Genomic DNA, 17,500 nt, shown 5'->3' on the forward strand with positions numbered 1-17,500 from the left:
TGCTCCTGACGAATCCATGGAGCAGTGCCCTGTAGGCCAGGTGTAGCTAATCAGTGCTGAGGTGTAAAGCTGCGCTTGATGGTACACCTCAGTAATGGCTGCGCCCAGGGCACCCCTCTGTGGATTTGTCTATTTGCAGTGATTATCAGAATGTTATTTAACACTAACAAAAGAACATCACTTACCCTACCTTTTAGTATGAGCAGTGAGCACCTATGAATGATGGTTTACAAACGTGTTTCGCTCACTATCTGACGTTAGTTAACTGCACTCTCTGAATATTTGGACAATGTGAGTGACAGTGAGTGTTTGGAAAGGTCGGGTAACCTAATCATCTGTTCAGCAGTGCTGACACCCGATCTGCAGGCTCGTTAAACACAGATAAAAGACTAAAGTTAATTAGGTATTACCATGCAGCAGCCAGGTTAGGGTTATTGTCAACCACGTAATGTCACAGGCTACTGTTACGGGCTTATCTAGGTTATCATAATTAGCTCAATTTGTATACTCCATCGTGTGATGGTCTAGTGACCACATGAACAAATCTATAAGCTGTCAACACAACATGATGAGGCGCGTTGATAGCTTGTAGATCAGTTTCTGCGGGGGGGGCACGTGATGCATCATCTGGGTTTGAGAGGGTGTGATTGATGCACATTTACAGTAAGCTGTCATTAGTTGTCATTAATTATTGTATACTACAGAACAGTGGTTCCCAAAGTGGAGTCTGGGGACCCCCAGGGGTCATTGAGGGAGTTCCAGGGGGTCCCCCAGCTAAATGATAGTTTGGAACCAAATGGACCCTTATGGGTCTGTAACTCTGAGAGTATACAAATGGACCCTAACGGGTCAATTTGGTTTGCATTTGTACACTCTCAGAATTGAATTGACATTGAATATAAATTGGAGGTCCCAGAGATAGAAATGTCATTAAATGGGGGTCCGTAGCCTAATGCATGTCATGCAGAAAATAGCAGATCATTTAGTTTCCATTTTGTTTTTCATCAGTGAAAAAAGGTACCGGTAGTCGACGAACATTTTTGGTCTCATAGTTTTAGTCGATGAAAACAACACTGCCTTGCGCTTGGTGTCTCTCTTCCTGTCCACACAGGAAGCTGCACAGTCAATTAGAGCTGTATAAGGACCAGGTGGCGACGCAGCTGGGTGAGGAGGTCCCGGTACCGCCTGGACCCGTCTGCCAGGACGCTCCAGAACCGTCTGGTAGGTATAGGCCCGGAGACGACTATAGCTTGGTCAAAAATAGTGGAAATAGCTGATCTTACAAAGCGCACAACGCGTTGTATAAGATCAGCTATTTCAACTATTTAAAAAGAAGGAAACGGCTCTGACCTCTGGCGTAGCAGGTCCGGGCTCCTATAGGTTCTATGTAGGTTTGAGTCCCAATCCCGACAGCCTACAGTATGCTATATGCTGCGGGTCTCTCTCTCTCTCTCTCTCTCTCTCTCTCTCTCTCTCTCTCTCTCTCTCTCACCACAATACATAATATCACAACATAAGACATAACATCTGGGTGGGGCATGCATTTCCAACTTGCATCGTTCCAATTAGGCCAGTGCCCAACGGGCACCGCTATAGAGGCTCCAACGCATAATATCTGGGTGGGGCATGCATTTCCAACTTGCATCATTCCAAGTAGAGGCCCCACGTACGGGCACCACTCTAGTCAAAAATAAAGGCTTACCCCCCCACCCCCCCAAAACAATATATATATATATATACATATGGCGCCCGTACCGCTAAAACCAGTGTTCTGTATAAAGCAATTGAAGCAACACATGCAAGGACAATGCATGTGTTGATGGAGGAATGGCGTAACCATCTGGAGCAGAGATTCTGGTTCTGTAGTTATGATGCCTCCTTTATTCAACTGAAACCAACTCAGTGCAGTGCAGTACCTTCATAACACCCGCGGCTCTAGGTTGTCCCACACTTTTACATGTACTTCCCCCTAACAACATTGGCAGATAGGAACTAGCATTTTACATGTTAGGAGACCTGGACTTTTATATTTATGTTTAATCGGCAGGCCTGCCGTCCGGGCCGACCTGTGGCGTCTGCATGGAGACCCGCTTTGCGGACGGCTGTGGTCAGAGCTGTTCTTACTGCCAGACCCTCTGCTGTGCACGCTGCGGAGGACAGACCCGTCTGAGGGACAATACGGTGAAGATGCACACACGCAAACACGCACGGATTGCACGCATAAAACGAACGAACATTGAATTTACAATTTACAATTTAGGCATTTAGCAGACGCTCTTAATCCAGAGCGACTTACATTAAGCAAGAACAAAAAGCATGGGGAATACATCACATAAAAACATTTATCATGAAACATGCGTAAGCTAAGAAAGTAACTATAACAGTGGAATATCTATAATGAAATAAGCTATACATCTATACTACTATGATATACATTATGTACTATGACGTGCTATGACTACATACAATGCACTTATGCTGTTTACATAACATGCTATAAGTCTGTATCAAATGCTATCTAAGTCTACAGAATTGCTATCTAAGGGGGTGGGGTAAGTGCTATGGGCCATGATGGAGTTGAATGACAAATAACCTGGAAAGCATCTGTGTCACTTTAACTTTAACCAATTCAAAAATAGCAAAGAAATAAAATAAAAAATAAGTCAGGATTTCAATTCAAATGTAGCAAAAATAGCAGACCTACAAGCTCAAAACGTGTCGCAGTACGACATGTTTTTTTTGGCTTTTAGATCTGCTATTTTTGCTACGACAGTATATGCAATGTTGCCCTCTGGAGTGAGTGTGGAACTTTAGTTGCCCCTCTGGAGTGAGTGTGGAACTATAGTTGCCCCTCTGTAGTGAGTGTGGAACTATAGTGGCCCTCTGGAGTGAGTGTGGAACTATAGTGGCCCTCTCCATATTCAAAGTTGCCCATGGCACAATAGCCATGTCAGGGTATAATTAACAATAATTATTAATTATTAATTAATAATTAAGTTGTGGAATACATGGGAGTAGAATACGCAGAAATATTATCAAGAGGTTTGGCAAATTAAGGAAATATTCATGTTAAGAACAAAGGCTTTAAGATTTCTAAGACTACATGAACAAGTATATAAGGAGTAGAAGAAGATGATGTATGGACGTATGTATGATTAATGTATGTCGGTTAGTCTGTGTATGTATATATGAGTCATGTATCGGTTTGTGCAAAAATGAAAAAATAAAATGATTGAAAGAAAGGGTATAATTAACACATGATCTCCGCCATGTGTGCCGGCTGCCATTATAGCGGAGATATACCACAATACTATGCCAGCTGCCTTTTTGCCTGCTTTTTGGGCATCCCACGTTGTTGGAACCCTAAAGGGCCTTGCAAACAGGGAGCGATAAAACGCACCTATAGTTCATTTTCAATGAGACCTGCATTTTTGCTCTGAGAAGTCGCGGTGCGACAACGAAAGCGTATTTACGTGAGCGCGGTCCTGTGAATTTGTTTGCGCGCGTGCCGCGACTCACCAGACCTGGATTCGGTTTAGGTTTTTTTTCTTTTTTACGCTTGCGTTGTTGTGCCCCTCTTCAACAGACCTGGAGGAGACCTGTGGTTGATCCAGGCAACAACGCCTGCGTTCCTCGCTTCACGTTTGCAAGGCCCTTAAAGGGACACTTCACCCTTTTTGCAAAAAGATATATGTTAATGACATTTAGAACACTTTCCTGGGGGTCTTTATGTGTGTAATATGTGGTTTTAGATATTTTAGAATGTAGCAGTGAGCCCAGTGTCTCTGATGTCATGGACACTGGTCTCACTACCTTCCTGGACTACAATTCCCATAATTCTTTGGTGCACTGCTCCTCCTTGTGGATAGGGGGGAGAGCTGTCTTACTGAGACAACATGTAGTACCAATAGGCTGCCAAGCATAAAAACATAGTCTTCACACACACGCATTTAAGCAATATTACACGAGAGGAGGTGCTTTATCGTGATTATTGGCACGCCAATGATGCGTCACATATTTCTGCTTGTGTGATTGGTCTATTCCAGGTCATGTGGGTGTGTAACGTGTGCAGGAGGAAGCAGGAGATGAGGTTTGGCTCCTACGGGGAGTCCCACGGCACACCGCAGGGGCCGGGGGACCTGGGAGCTGCAGACAGGTTAGAAAACACACAAATTACAGTTGTTACACAGTCTGTTCTTTTAGTGCAGTGGGGTCCGGGGACCCCCCAGGGGTCCTTGAGGGAGTTCCAGGGGGTCCCCAACTAAATGATAGTTGGACCCTTATGGGTCTGTAACTCTGTGAGTGTACACATGGAACCAAATGTTCCATTTGTACACTTTTCAGAGTTAAATTAACTGCTTTTACTATATAAATTGGGGTTTCGGGAGATAGAAATGCCATTTAAATGGGGGTCTGTAGACTAATGCATGTCAAACTGCGGGTCCTCTTATGGGGGTCCCTGGCATATCTTTTCAAATGGGGGTCCGCGGGATAATTAGTGTCAATTTGGGGGTCCTTGACATCAGATCATGTACGTACAGCAGAGTGCCACCAGGGAGCGTTGTTGTCCCACTCTTCAGTCTCTACCTCCACTCTGGAGTGAACATCTCCTCATCTCCTCATCTCTCTAAAGCCAAATTCCAATACCCAAAATCTTGGCCACTGAAACATGTGACATCCGTGTAGAGTAGACAATCACATAATGTAAATGTGTCCTAATGTAAATTGTTGCAGTTTGTTCATTAGCAGAGTTCAACCTAACTGTATTTAGGCCATGTATTAAAGACTTCCATGTAAGTTGTGTGAACAAGATGGTCACATATTTGGCAGGTCACCAATTTCACCGTAATTTGCCATGCTGGAGTGAGCGAGTGTGAGTGAGCGAGTGGCCGAGATATTGGGTATTGGAATTTGGCCCAAGTGTTGTTACGTAAAACACCTATAGAGATTATACACTTACATTAGAGAGACCGTAGTTATACCGTAGTATGGTAAAATACTACGGTAAAGTATACATCATTTAAACATGCTTGAACATTCAACATTTCAGGCCTAATATTTCAATATTTGCCGTGCATGTTAAAATTATATAGGCCTGTACAGTTAGCTCAACCGACGGCGTGCGTGCCTCGGGTTCGACTCCCGACCCCGACGGCCTTTGCCACGTGTCTCCCCCCATCTCTCTCCCCATTTATACTTTCAACCTATCAATAAAGGGAGAAAAAGACACATTAGTGGAAAAACACATTGAATGTCAAATGGTCTAGTCCCCGATTATAATACGACCCCGTTTTTTAGGATATTTCCATTGGAAAAAACATAGTCTTATATTCAGGACAATAGGGTGGATTATATATATATATATATATATATATATATATATTAGTATAAAGCATACTTTAATTCTTTACCTTTTCACATTTAAAAAATATGTTGTTCCAGACTCTATATATAGCATTCAGGAGGTGTAGTTCCAGACTAATTTATATATCATTCAGGAGGTGTAGTTCCAGACTAATTTATATATCATTCAGGAGGTGTAGTTCCAGACTAATTTATATATCATTCAGGAGGTGTAGTTCCAGACTCTATATATAGCATTCAGGAGGTGTAGTTCCAGACTCTATATATAGCATTCAGGAGGTGTAGTTCCAGACTAATTTATATATCATTCAGGAAGTGTAGTTCCAGACTAATTTATATATCATTCAGGAGGTGTAGTTCCAGACTCATTTATATCATTCGGAGATTGTGGAATAGTTGTCTGGCGAGACTACCTGGGCCCAGACATCTACCTGGACCCAGACATCTACCTGCAGGGCCCAGACATCTACCTGGGCCCAGACATGTACCTGCAGGGCCCAGACATATACCTGGGCCCAGACATCTACCTGGGCCCAGACATCTCCAGTTTCCACTATCCCTTGTAGTTTTATGTTAATGAGCCATCAGCATGCAGCTGCTCCAGTTGACTGAAGGTTTTAACCCATTCTGACCGGGCACCCATTTTGGTGTTAGCATCATGTTATGCTTTACCTATTGAAAAATAGCAGATCTACAAGCTCATATCGCGCCACCGAGTGGCGCGATACGAGCTTGTAGGTCTGCTATTTTTGAAAAATCGAAGAACGACTGACATTTTTTAGAATCTGATCTCAGGTCAGAATGGGTTAATCAGACCAGTGTGTGTCCAGTGGAAACCTCGTATGAATCTGATCTCAGGTCAGAATGGGTTAAGGAGTTAAGAACATAATCTGACCTCAGCACAAAGACTGGCTTATCCCTCTACTATATATACTCTCTCTCTCTCTCTCTCTCTCTCTCTCTCTCTCTCTCTCACACACACACACACACACACACACACACGCACACGCACGCAGACGCACACACACTGCCATTATTTTTCAGGATACAGATCACGAGTACAGGAAGCATTGCCTCCTCCATATATGGTGACTGCCAATTATCACTGACACAGGATTTTGCCAATGCCTTATTAGCTATTGGCTTTGACTTTCCTGCAATCTGTATGCCTCTCACAACTGATTTTTTTTAGGACATTACTGAGGCTTCCAAATATGTACACAAGCAGTTTACATTGTAACCAAGCTGTGTAATAGAATCCTTAAGACATTGGTACTTAAGCACCTTGGACGGTAAGGAATGCTTTTTCCAGACTGTGGTCAAATGTACTGCCACTTCCAAAATTATCACTTTTATATACTGTCTTCATCAACAACATGTGGTGTATTAGCTGTGACAACTGAAAAGGCATCATTTTCATAAATGTCCCTATTGCGCATTACATGAACATGGCAGTTGAAACACATGAGTGCTTAAAGGATAATTCCATGCTAGAATGCTTTCTTACCTTTCTTTGTATTGTTACGTCCCCAAAAGAGGTCCAGGTGTTTTTTTGTGCAAAAACTCCTTATTGGCTATTTTCCCTACCATAAGCCTTCAATGAATTGCATTGCGAATGGGAATTGAATGGGGCTATGGGGTGTTATTTACATTATGAAGAGAGGATATATACAAAGAAATTATAATTTTGAGCGATGGAAATAAACAAATTAGCACAACACCCCATAGCCCCATTCAATTCCCATTCAATTCAATGCAATTCATTTAGGGCTTATGGTTGGGGAAATAGCCAATAAGGAGCTTTTGCACAAAATAACACCTGGACCTCTTTGGTGGGGACGTAACAACTACAAAGAAAGGTAAGAAAGCCTTTTAGTATGGAATTCTCCTTTAATGCTTATACAGGTACACTTTGGCAGATGATACCGACAACTTTGCAATGTACATTCCCTTATATATGTGAATTTCAGTAACTGGATTGTGGTCACGGTACAGACAATGAGGAGGAAACATATTAGGGTAGTAGGTACCATGCAGTACCACAGAGAAAGATTGGGTCTGGTTGGAAAAACCTGTAATCTGGTTTTGACTGTAAAGGTGACTATAATATCTTCATCAACAGCATACTTTTTGAATATTGTATGAGATGAGAGACGGTGTGATTTCTGCAGGAAGGCTGCAGAAAAGACACATGAGGGACACTTTTATGCGTGGTAACCAAATGGACCCTTATAGATCTTTAACTCTTGAGAGTGCAAAATGAAACTAAAATGAAAATAAATCAGTTTACAGCCTCAAGAGTGAAATGACTGTTAAACATCTGCATGACTTAATTTACTTAAGTTTACACAATTAGAGAATGTAGAATAATTTTTATTTTGATCAACGTTTGCCTGTTATCTCTCCTATGGTATACCACATTAATACAGCATGGAATTGTGGACAAAATCTCATCCAACGATAACAAAATATCGAGGCTGAATTGAAATCATCAAATGGTGGTTCCGTGGCTCAAATGCAGAATAATTAATAATGGGCCTTGACATGAAAAAAGGTTTAACCCATTTTGGTGTTAGCATTATGTTATGCTTTAGCTATTGAAAAATAGCAGATCTACAAGCTCATAGCTTGTACATCTGCTATTTTTGAAAAATGTAAGAACCACTGACATAGAAACATAGCTTTTTCAGAAAACTGTCAGGATTTAGAAGATTTTTTTAAATCTGATCTCAGGTCAGAATGGGTTAAAACAACTGACGTGTGGGGTTGAAGGGACATCACTGTGTCTGTCTGTGTGATTGACAGGGGGTTGGAAGGGACATCACTGTGTCTGTCTGTGTGATTGACAGGGGGTTGAAGGGACATCACTGTGTCTGTCTGTGTGTTTGACAGGGGGTTGAAGGGACATCACTGTGTCTGTCTGTGTGATTGACAGGGGGTTGAAGGGACATCACTGTGTCTGTCTGTGTGTTTGACAGGGGGCGCAGCCCACCAGGGTCGTATTACGACGGCTCCCATTCTCCACCGGACCGCGACTTTGACCAACCCTTTGACCAACCCTTTGACCAACCCTTTGACCGACCCTTTGACCAACCCTTTGACCGACCCTTTTATGGTCGTCACGATTACGACGAGGGGGAGGAGGGGCGCGGGTGGAGCCGCGCCTACGTGGATTGGCGGGGCCGATGGCACTCCCAGGTAGGAGGAGCTTCTGTCTGTCTGTATATCCTGCATGCATTGTGCATGCTCCTATCGCGTTTACACTAGTCATCATTGTTGGCTGTTACCGCGGCCAAATATCAATTTGGTGGTCCAAACTAACTACTGATTTAGAAGGCATTTGTAGAATCGGCCTCAGGTCTTTAACACGATCTTTGCCAACACAAGATCTCGGGTTTGATTAATGTAATTGAATCCAGAATTAGTAGTATTTTATTTACCTCCGTTAGCATCCATCGTTACTTTAGCCTCCCCACCTGGAGCCACAATGGAGGGCAATCACTTCCGGGTCGGCCGGACGAGGGCTCTTCTTCGTTGTTTATTACACGACATGCAAGTCGCTACGCTCCACGTTGCGAGCTTGTAGAGTGGCTATTTTCACTACTTCTACTTCTACTACTACTAGTAGCGGCGACCACTGGCCTCCCATTCGTTAATTATCGTTTCTATTTCTGTCTGTCTGTCTGTATTTAGGACCACATGGAAGCGCCGATGGATGAGGACTGGGATGTGCGTGATCATCACCATCGGTAGGGCTGCACCATATGGACAAAACCTAATATCAGTGCATTTATGCCAGATATTGCGATATCGATACAATATACGATATTGCTATGTCATATTCTATGACAAAAAAAAGTCTAGGCCCTAGGGGCCTTTATTAACAGGCCCAAAGCCTGTTAATAAAGTATTAAATCAATATACTCTTTTCCAAGTGTCTGTTTTCACAACTGAATGACTACTGAATGAGATGAGTACACAAATTGAATGTAACCCTAACCCAATGTAGTTTATTTTTTCATCATATTTGATTTGGCTTTTGTTCTAGACTAGAGGTAATACACACTTTTGATTTATATTGAACTCATTGATGATTTCATTTTAATGTTGTCATTTGTATGGCCGATTCGGCCTATTCCATGGCATCCCTACAATATGCGACATACTGATATTGCGCCATGTTGTTCATATGCCTCGATAACGATAATACGATAACGACATTAATGTCGCGCAGCCTCAGTCACCGTCGGCGGGGGCGACGGCGGCGCCGGGACTCGGAGGAGGAGGTGTTTCACGCTCGTTACCGCAGCGACCCCAACCTGGCGCGCTGCCCGGTGAGGGCGGAGCCTAACGGCGGGGGCGGGGACGTGATGAGGATGCTGGCCCAGGAGGTGGGCCGGGCCAGACACCAGAGGCGCCACAGCGACGACGCCTCCCTGCCGGCCACGCCCCCCGACCGCCACCCGGAGGACCACCTGCAGCCCGACGGCGGCACCTTCCTACAAGGTATGGCCCTTTTGTTTTAATGTCATTAATATTAATAATTAATAATAATAATCTTTATTGTCCCGAAGGGTATTCATTTTCACAGGCCTGTTCAACACCAACAACAAAAGCAGCACATAGTACAGAAACAACATAACACCAAGACAATACAAAAAAAAAAAAAACATGAGTTCCCCACTGTGTACAAAAACCATCCTATTGGCGGGGCAGTTTGTTTAATGCCGCGATGGCTGAGGGGACAAAACTCCTACTGAAACGAACCTTTTTCCAGGGTAAGGTTCTGTATCTTTGTCCTGATGGCATGAGGTTGAAGAAGCGATACAGGGGATGATCAGTGTCACGTGATATTGAGAGTGCTAGCCGTGTGATGGCATTATTGTTCATATCAGAAAGTGTTGGTGTGGGAAGTCCGATAATCTTGGAAGCAATCCGGGTAATACTGAAAAGTTTGTTTCTGTTAGGCATGGGTAGTAGGTTGTACAAACATGCGGAACAGTACAACAGATGTCTGACACCTTCCTACAAGGTATGGCCCTTTGTTTTGATGTCTGACTGGTTGAAGCCATTTAATATGATTTTATTTTTATTCAACCCTTTCCATGGGCCCATTGTTTATTTGGCATTTGAGCCACGGAACCACCATTTGATGAGATTTAGCCTCACAGACCCATAGGCCAGAACAACACAAATATTTTGTCAACGTTGGAAATGATTTTGCCCACAATTCTTTGCTGTATTGATGTTGCACCGAGAACAGGAAAACGTTGATCAAAAATAAAACAATGCACACACACACACACGCACGCACACACACACACACACACACACACACACACACACACACACACACACACACACACACACACACACACACACACACACACACAAAACACACACACACACATACGTGTGCTACCTGATCTCTCAGATTACCACCCAATTACCACAAGTCATTGTGACCCAAAACACCTGAGATTACAGCCTCTGATTGGCTCACAAGGCTCCCGCAGGAACCTCCCACCATTGAATTAAACCCGCCCCCCCCCCCTCCGCGAGGAAGACGAAGACGAAGGGCTCCTGTCACCATGACGAGGCCACGAGGACAACCGGAGGAATATGAAAACACTGCATAATGTAATGGGATTACATTGGAATACTTTCTTTTTTTCTTTTGTTGTTCTTTCCTGCTTCCATTGTCGCAGTGGGATTAAGAGGGTCTGGATTACACTGGATTATACACCCTGTTTCTGCTGAGGATTATAACCGCTACGACTAGAACCAGATAACAAAGCAACCACTGAACTACTGGATAGCAACAGCAATAACTACTACTGTACTGTTTTACATTGGATTATTATACTGCTTGAATCCCATCTGGGGAAGAAAAAGACAAACTGCTTTGGAATCGGCTCTGGGATCTTCTGGATCTTAGGATAAACTACGTGACTAACAGCTATACCTGATTCAAACCACAAAACTGCCTGGAAGCAACCCACCCTAGGCTAACTGCTAACTAACCCGATAACAACCCAGCTGAGTCTACCTGCTAATGAGCAACCACCATCAAGCTGTAACTGTAACTGCATGTCTAACAAACAAACTGACTGATTTTTTGCAACATTGCAACAGTTACTAAACTAGTAGTTTATTACACGAGTCATTCACCAAACTACATATGACTAGACATTTGCTAAGCTAGTGGTGTATTACACTAGTAATTGAACAAACTAGCAGTTTATTAGAAATCAGTGAACACGTTAAGTAGCTAGCCCATACATAGCCTGCTAACTATCAAGCTAGCCACTAAACCGACATGTGTAATGTGTGCGATGAGAGAGTGATGGAGAGAGTCACAGACACAGAGTGAGAGAGATGGTAGAGAGACACAGACAGACACAGAGATGAGACAGAGAGAGAGAGAGAGAGAAACCGGAGATTAAGGCACTAAACAAAAGTAATCCCATTAGAGTGAGATCAGTATGAACTGTTCCCAGACCTGCAGGCCGGTCAACACGTGCACGGACACGCCCACATTAAAGACTCACTCACACACACACACAAACCTCAAACGGAACTACAGATACACGCTGAACTAAACTACCCAGCATCCTCTCTGTGGTCTATGTGAGTATCGACACCACTCAACTGTTCTACAATCTCTGAATTCAATATAGTCTGGAACCGTGTGTGCGTGAGTGTGTGTGTGTGTGTGTGTGTGTGTGTGTGTGAGAGAGAGAGAGAGAGAGAGAGAGAGCTGCGTTGAGAACAGTGATTAGAGGAGATTAACCTGAGCACTCTCTTGTGTATGTGCGCGCGCGTGTGTGTATGTGTGTGTGTGTGTGTGTGCATGCACGCACATGGCTATAAAGCAGACATGACACAGCAAAACTGCTCTCATTCACAAGTTTTTGTAACACGCACACACAAACGCATGCATTCATGTGAACGCTCGCTCACACAAAAGCATGCACGCACGCACGCACACACACACACACAGAACCATAGTGAAATGTACCAGTTGTATTGCCATTAGCTATTCTGTCTGTGGTTGTACTTGTCAGCTCCCAGTACAACAGTATCAGACTGTGGTTGTACTGGTCAGCTCCAACAGTACAACAGTATCAGACTGTGGTTGTACTGGTCAGCTCCAACAGTACAACAGTATCAGACTGTGGTTGTACTGGTCAGCTCCAACAGTACAACAGTATCAGACTGTGGTTGTACTGGTCAGCTCCAACAGTACAACAGTATCAGACTGTGGTTGTACTGGTCAGCTCCAACAGTACAACAGTATCAGACTGTGGTTGTACTGGTCAGCTCCAACAGTATAACAGTATCAGACTGTGGTTGTACTGGTCAGCTCCAACAGTGGTTGTACTGGTCAGCTTACATTGACTGTAATGGCTGTTTTTTCCCCCCCCTCTGCCTTCTCTCCTCGACGTTGAGTCTCTTAGTACGGTTAGCCGTGGTGGCTATAAGGCTATGCAGTGTGCTTCGCCATACGACAGCATCACGGGTAATGATTGTGGAGTTACAAAAGCATTGTAGCGACACCAAAGTTAATACGACGGAGTCGCAGTGTAAAACCAGGCAGAGAGAACTCCAGAGGTTCTGTAGAATGCTGTATTAACCCATTCTGACCTGAGATCAGATTCATACGAGGTTTCCACTGGACAACACACTGGTCTGATTAACCCATTCTGACCTGAGATCAGATTTTAAAAAAAAGTCAGTCGTTCTTCGATTTTTCAAAAATAGCAGACCTACAAGCTCGTAGCGCGCCACTCGGTGGCGCGCTATGAGCTTGTAGATCTGCTATTTTTCAATAGCTAAAGCACGACATGGTTCCCGGTCAGAATGGGATAAAAAAGAGATGGCTCACGGCATCACGCTATTCATCATGAGTTTCAAATGTAGTCCTACATCTGCCATGTTGGGGAGCAACAGGTGTGGCAAACACAATATATTTAATTCCCATTTCTGCTAAACGGCAAAGCTATATATATATATTATATATTATGCTTAGATGATTTTATATTTGGACAAATTTGCATGACGGTGAAGTCGAAACAGAAAACGAGGAGGATTTGTCGCACCGGCTTTATCGCTCTATCATTTTCTGAGCTCACGATCACGAGACATCTTCGTGTGAGTATAGAGGACATCATGGCCCCTTATGCAACACAATCACCCAGAGCTAACGTGTGTGTGTGTGTGTGTGTGTGTGTGTGTGTGTGTGTGTGTGTGTCTCACTTTATTGTCTCTAGGAGACATGGACAGTCAGTTGTGGGATCATGGTTACTATGGCGACACCACACCCCTAATGATGGTAGGACTAAACTCGCCCCTCCCTCTTCTCTGTCTGTCATGTGACCCCGCCCCTCTGTTTGTCTGTCATCTGACCCCGCCCCTCTGTCTGTCTGTCATCTGACCCCGCCCCCTCTGTCTGTCTGTCATCTGACCCCGCCCCCTCTGTCTGTCTGTCTGTCTGTCATCTAATTCGTCCAACCAGGTGACAGTAAATGGGGGGAATGGAATGCGGCCGATGAGCAGACGGCAGATTACTTTCTCGACACCTCTGTGAGCCAATCAGAGAGGCCGAGGCTGGTGGGGGGTGGGGGCGGAGCTTGGTTAGAGGACGAAGCTGATTGGCAGAAAGACTCAGGGGTGGACACCTGTAGCAGTACGACTCTTAACGAGGAATACAGTAACGAGCACGAGCAGGTGATGATCGTTAACAACAAGTGTTGTTAATGAACGCAATCGCTAATTGCGCGTGTGTTGCTAATCTACACAACAATATGCGTTGATAACAAAACATGTTAAAATCACTTAAAGGTGGGGTTTATAATGCATTATAATCACATTTATAATGCATTATAATCCATAATGCATGCAGTATAAGGCAATTTATAATTATATTAATTATGAACATTTATGACAAGTGTTATAAAGCCCCATAAGTACATTATAAATGTGATTATAGTGCATTATTAGAACCGACCTTTGAGTATAGTGTTACTGAACATTCTTTATTGTCTCCACCAGGCCGAAGGCATGGGGAGAGAGTATGTTTTATTGTCTCCACCAGGCCGAAGGCATGGGGAGAGAGTATGTTTTATTGTCTCCACCAGGCCGAAGGCATGGGGAGAGAGTATGTTTTATTGTCTCCACCAGGCCGAAGGCATGGGGAGAGAGTATGTTTTATTGTCTCCACCAGGCCGAAGGCATGGGGAGAGAGTATGTTTTATTGTCTCCACCAGGCCGAAGGCATGGGGAGAGAGTATGTGTTGCACTCCGTCCGTTAACGGCTAATCTCCGGCACCGTTAAAACCCGGTCCATGCCAAACTAATTGGTTTCCAAAGTTTGCAGGATTGTCCCGTTTCGAACAAAAAGCCTCAAATCATGAACGCATGCGTTCAAATTACTACTAGGCTGAGGAATAAACCCCACCCTTTTCACATTGGCCTGTTATAGCGGCACCATCAGGTGGATCTTTACGAAACACGTTTTTGGAGAAAAGAAATGCCTCGAATCATCCAATTGCCATCAAAGGCATAAGAAAAATCAGACCCATCTGAAGTGAGTGGTGCTGTACTGTACTGTACTGTACTGTACTGTACTGTACTGTACTGTACTGTACTGTACTGTACTGTACTGTACTGTACAAGCCATCCTCACTGGACACGTTGGCCTGTTATAGCGCCACCATTAGGCCACAACCTGACCTGGCATGGTGGTGACCTTTGCCCCGAGGGACACTTTTTTCTAGTTCCATGGCACACTATTTTTCATTAATTGTTTGGATTTCTTCTCCTTTATTCTTTCTGGTTGTTTATTCCGTCGCTCCTCTCCTTATATGTTTGTTCTGTTTCCGGGAGGTTATGATGTCACATCATATGTCTAGGGAGCCTATCACTGTGCACGGTGTCTGTCCTCTGGGCCAATCAGATGTTCTCGGGCACGGCTCTGCCTCCTTACTATAGTCATTCTGCCCGTCTGCTATTGGCCTCTTTCTTTCTTTCTTTCTTTCTTTCTTTCTTTCACTAGTACTTTATCTTCTACCATGGCGTTTGGCGCTGTGGTGTCTGTCTGTCTGTCTGTCTGTCTGTCTGTCTGTCTGTGTGTGTGTGTCTCTCTCTCTCTCTCTCTCTCTCTCTCTCTCTCTCTCTCTCTCCCTCCTGTCACCATGGTTACAGGTTCACTCCTGACTCACCCTTCCCAGCATGCACCTGTGTAGTGGCTCTAGTTGTACTTCCTGTTTCAATCCTCAGATCAAAGATATTCTATATTTAAAGAGACGACAGTTCTTACATTTTCGGAATCAGTCACCACTACTAGCGCTGCCGGGATCACTCCAAGATGGCGGCAATGCTTTGTCTATGTAACACCTCAAACAATCATAGCTTCAAATTGACATATTGGTTGTTCAGTTTGACCCACCAGTTTTGGAGATATGGCTTATAGAGTAATGTCTTGCAGAAAACAGCGAGTTGAGAAAACAGGCTTGAAAGGTTCACTTCTGTGGTCTCTAACATTACAATAGCTACATGTTTAAGCATTTTTTTCATATTTACATGTCAATTTCAGCTTTGACACTTATTTCAGACATGCTCTAGTATGTGAAGAGTCTGCCTGTGCTATTAACTCATTTTGGGAAAAAAGAAGAAAAAATAAGTTTTTCTCCTCTGGTGAAAAGCTGGAATGTGCGCGATGGCAGTCTCTCAGTCAAATCTGGTCACATATTATGCACCCTGACATTCGGAATGAATAATTATGTTACAAATGTCTGCTTTGATCCATTAATAAATATGATAAATAAATGAGTAAATCAATATATGAGAGTAGAATAGGATACAAAAAAGTTTTTGTTTTGTACAGCATGACTTTTTAATGTTTTTTTTAAAGTTTTTAAGTAACCGGATGTTACGTCATCACTCCAATATGGCGGAGGCCCGCTGGTTGTTACTATGGGACCTAATGGGAGTGTTGTCTCTTTATATATAGAATCTCTTTGCTCAGATCAAAGACAGTAGAGGAAAGCAAGACCATTCATATATGGTTCACATAATGCTATTTCTTGCTGTGTTGTCGTTACTGTTGTTAAGAGTGTGTGTGTGTGTGTGTGTGTGCGTCCGACCTTCTAGCAAACGGTAACCTGGCAACCGTCTAAAGATGGAGAGCGTCTGATTGGTCGCATCCTGTTGAACAAACGTTTGAAGGATGGGACCATCCCCGCCGACGCTGGAGCGCTGCTGGGACTCAAGGTCTAACAATCCTCCTCTACACTAACACTAGTCCAGTGGTTCTTAACCCATTCTGACCTGAGATCAGATTCATACGAGGTTTCCACTGGACACACACTGATCTGATTAACCCATTCTGACCTGAGATCAGATTAAAAAAATGTCAGTCGTTCTTCAATTTTTCAAAAAAGATAGCAGACCTACAAGCTCGTAGCGCGCCACTCGGTGGCGCGCTATGAGCTTGTAGATCTGCTATTTTTCAATAGCTAAAGCATAACATGATGCTGACACCAAAAGGGGTTCCCGTTCAGAATGGGTTAAAGTGGGTTTTTCGGGGACCCCCAGGGGTCCTTGATGCGGTTCCAATAAGGGCTCCCCAGCAAAGTCAGTAATATATTAGCATTGTAGAAAAGGAAGTTGCGGCCTGTTGTTCCTGCCTGTCGACTACGAAACAATATACTACAACAACCCTACAAACCCTCCCGCGCACTCAGATCAGCTAACGCAGGGAAGCTGGAAGTACCCTCACTAAAAACGCCGGGACAACGCTCCACACGTCCCAAACTCTTCTCCCTTCTGGCTCCTAAACTGTGGAATGCACTTCCCATGGCAGTCAGAACTGCAGCATCACTCCCAATCTTCCGCCGTAGTCTGAAAACGCACCTTTTCAGACTCCATCATGGCCCATAGCACTTACTCTACCCTAGATAGCACTTCTGTAGACTTAGATAGCATTTGAAACAGACTTATAGCATGTTATGTAGACAGCACTAGAATTGCATTGTATATAGTCATAGCACGCCATAGTACATATGTATAGCATAGTAGTATACATGTAAAGTTTATACGTATAAATTTCATTATATAGATATTCCACTGTTAC

General features: G+C 43.7%; 1 protein-coding gene across 1 annotated transcript in view; it reads left to right on the top strand.

The window, feature by feature from the left end:
- The window catches only part of LOC308331759 (regulating synaptic membrane exocytosis protein 2-like), a gene marked incomplete at its 5' end in the record, with an annotated part of 53,447 nt that overhangs the window by 726 nt on the left and 35,221 nt on the right, over positions 1 to 17,500 (top strand). Inside the window, 8 exons of the mRNA XM_080787249.1 lie at positions 1,112 to 1,221; positions 2,048 to 2,181; positions 4,047 to 4,156; positions 8,343 to 8,562; positions 9,058 to 9,113; positions 9,599 to 9,870; positions 13,883 to 14,094; positions 16,519 to 16,638. Coding sequence (XP_080643375.1) covers positions 1,112 to 1,221; positions 2,048 to 2,181; positions 4,047 to 4,156; positions 8,343 to 8,562; positions 9,058 to 9,113; positions 9,599 to 9,870; positions 13,883 to 14,094; positions 16,519 to 16,638 — 1,234 coding nt within the window. The remainder of the gene's footprint in view (positions 1 to 1,111; positions 1,222 to 2,047; positions 2,182 to 4,046; positions 4,157 to 8,342; positions 8,563 to 9,057; positions 9,114 to 9,598; positions 9,871 to 13,882; positions 14,095 to 16,518; positions 16,639 to 17,500) is intronic.

Source organism: Protomyctophum bolini (genome assembly GCF_963924005.1).
Source record: "Protomyctophum bolini genome assembly, chromosome: 17".
In the NCBI taxonomy this organism is placed as follows: domain Eukaryota; kingdom Metazoa; phylum Chordata; class Actinopteri; order Myctophiformes; family Myctophidae; genus Protomyctophum; species Protomyctophum bolini.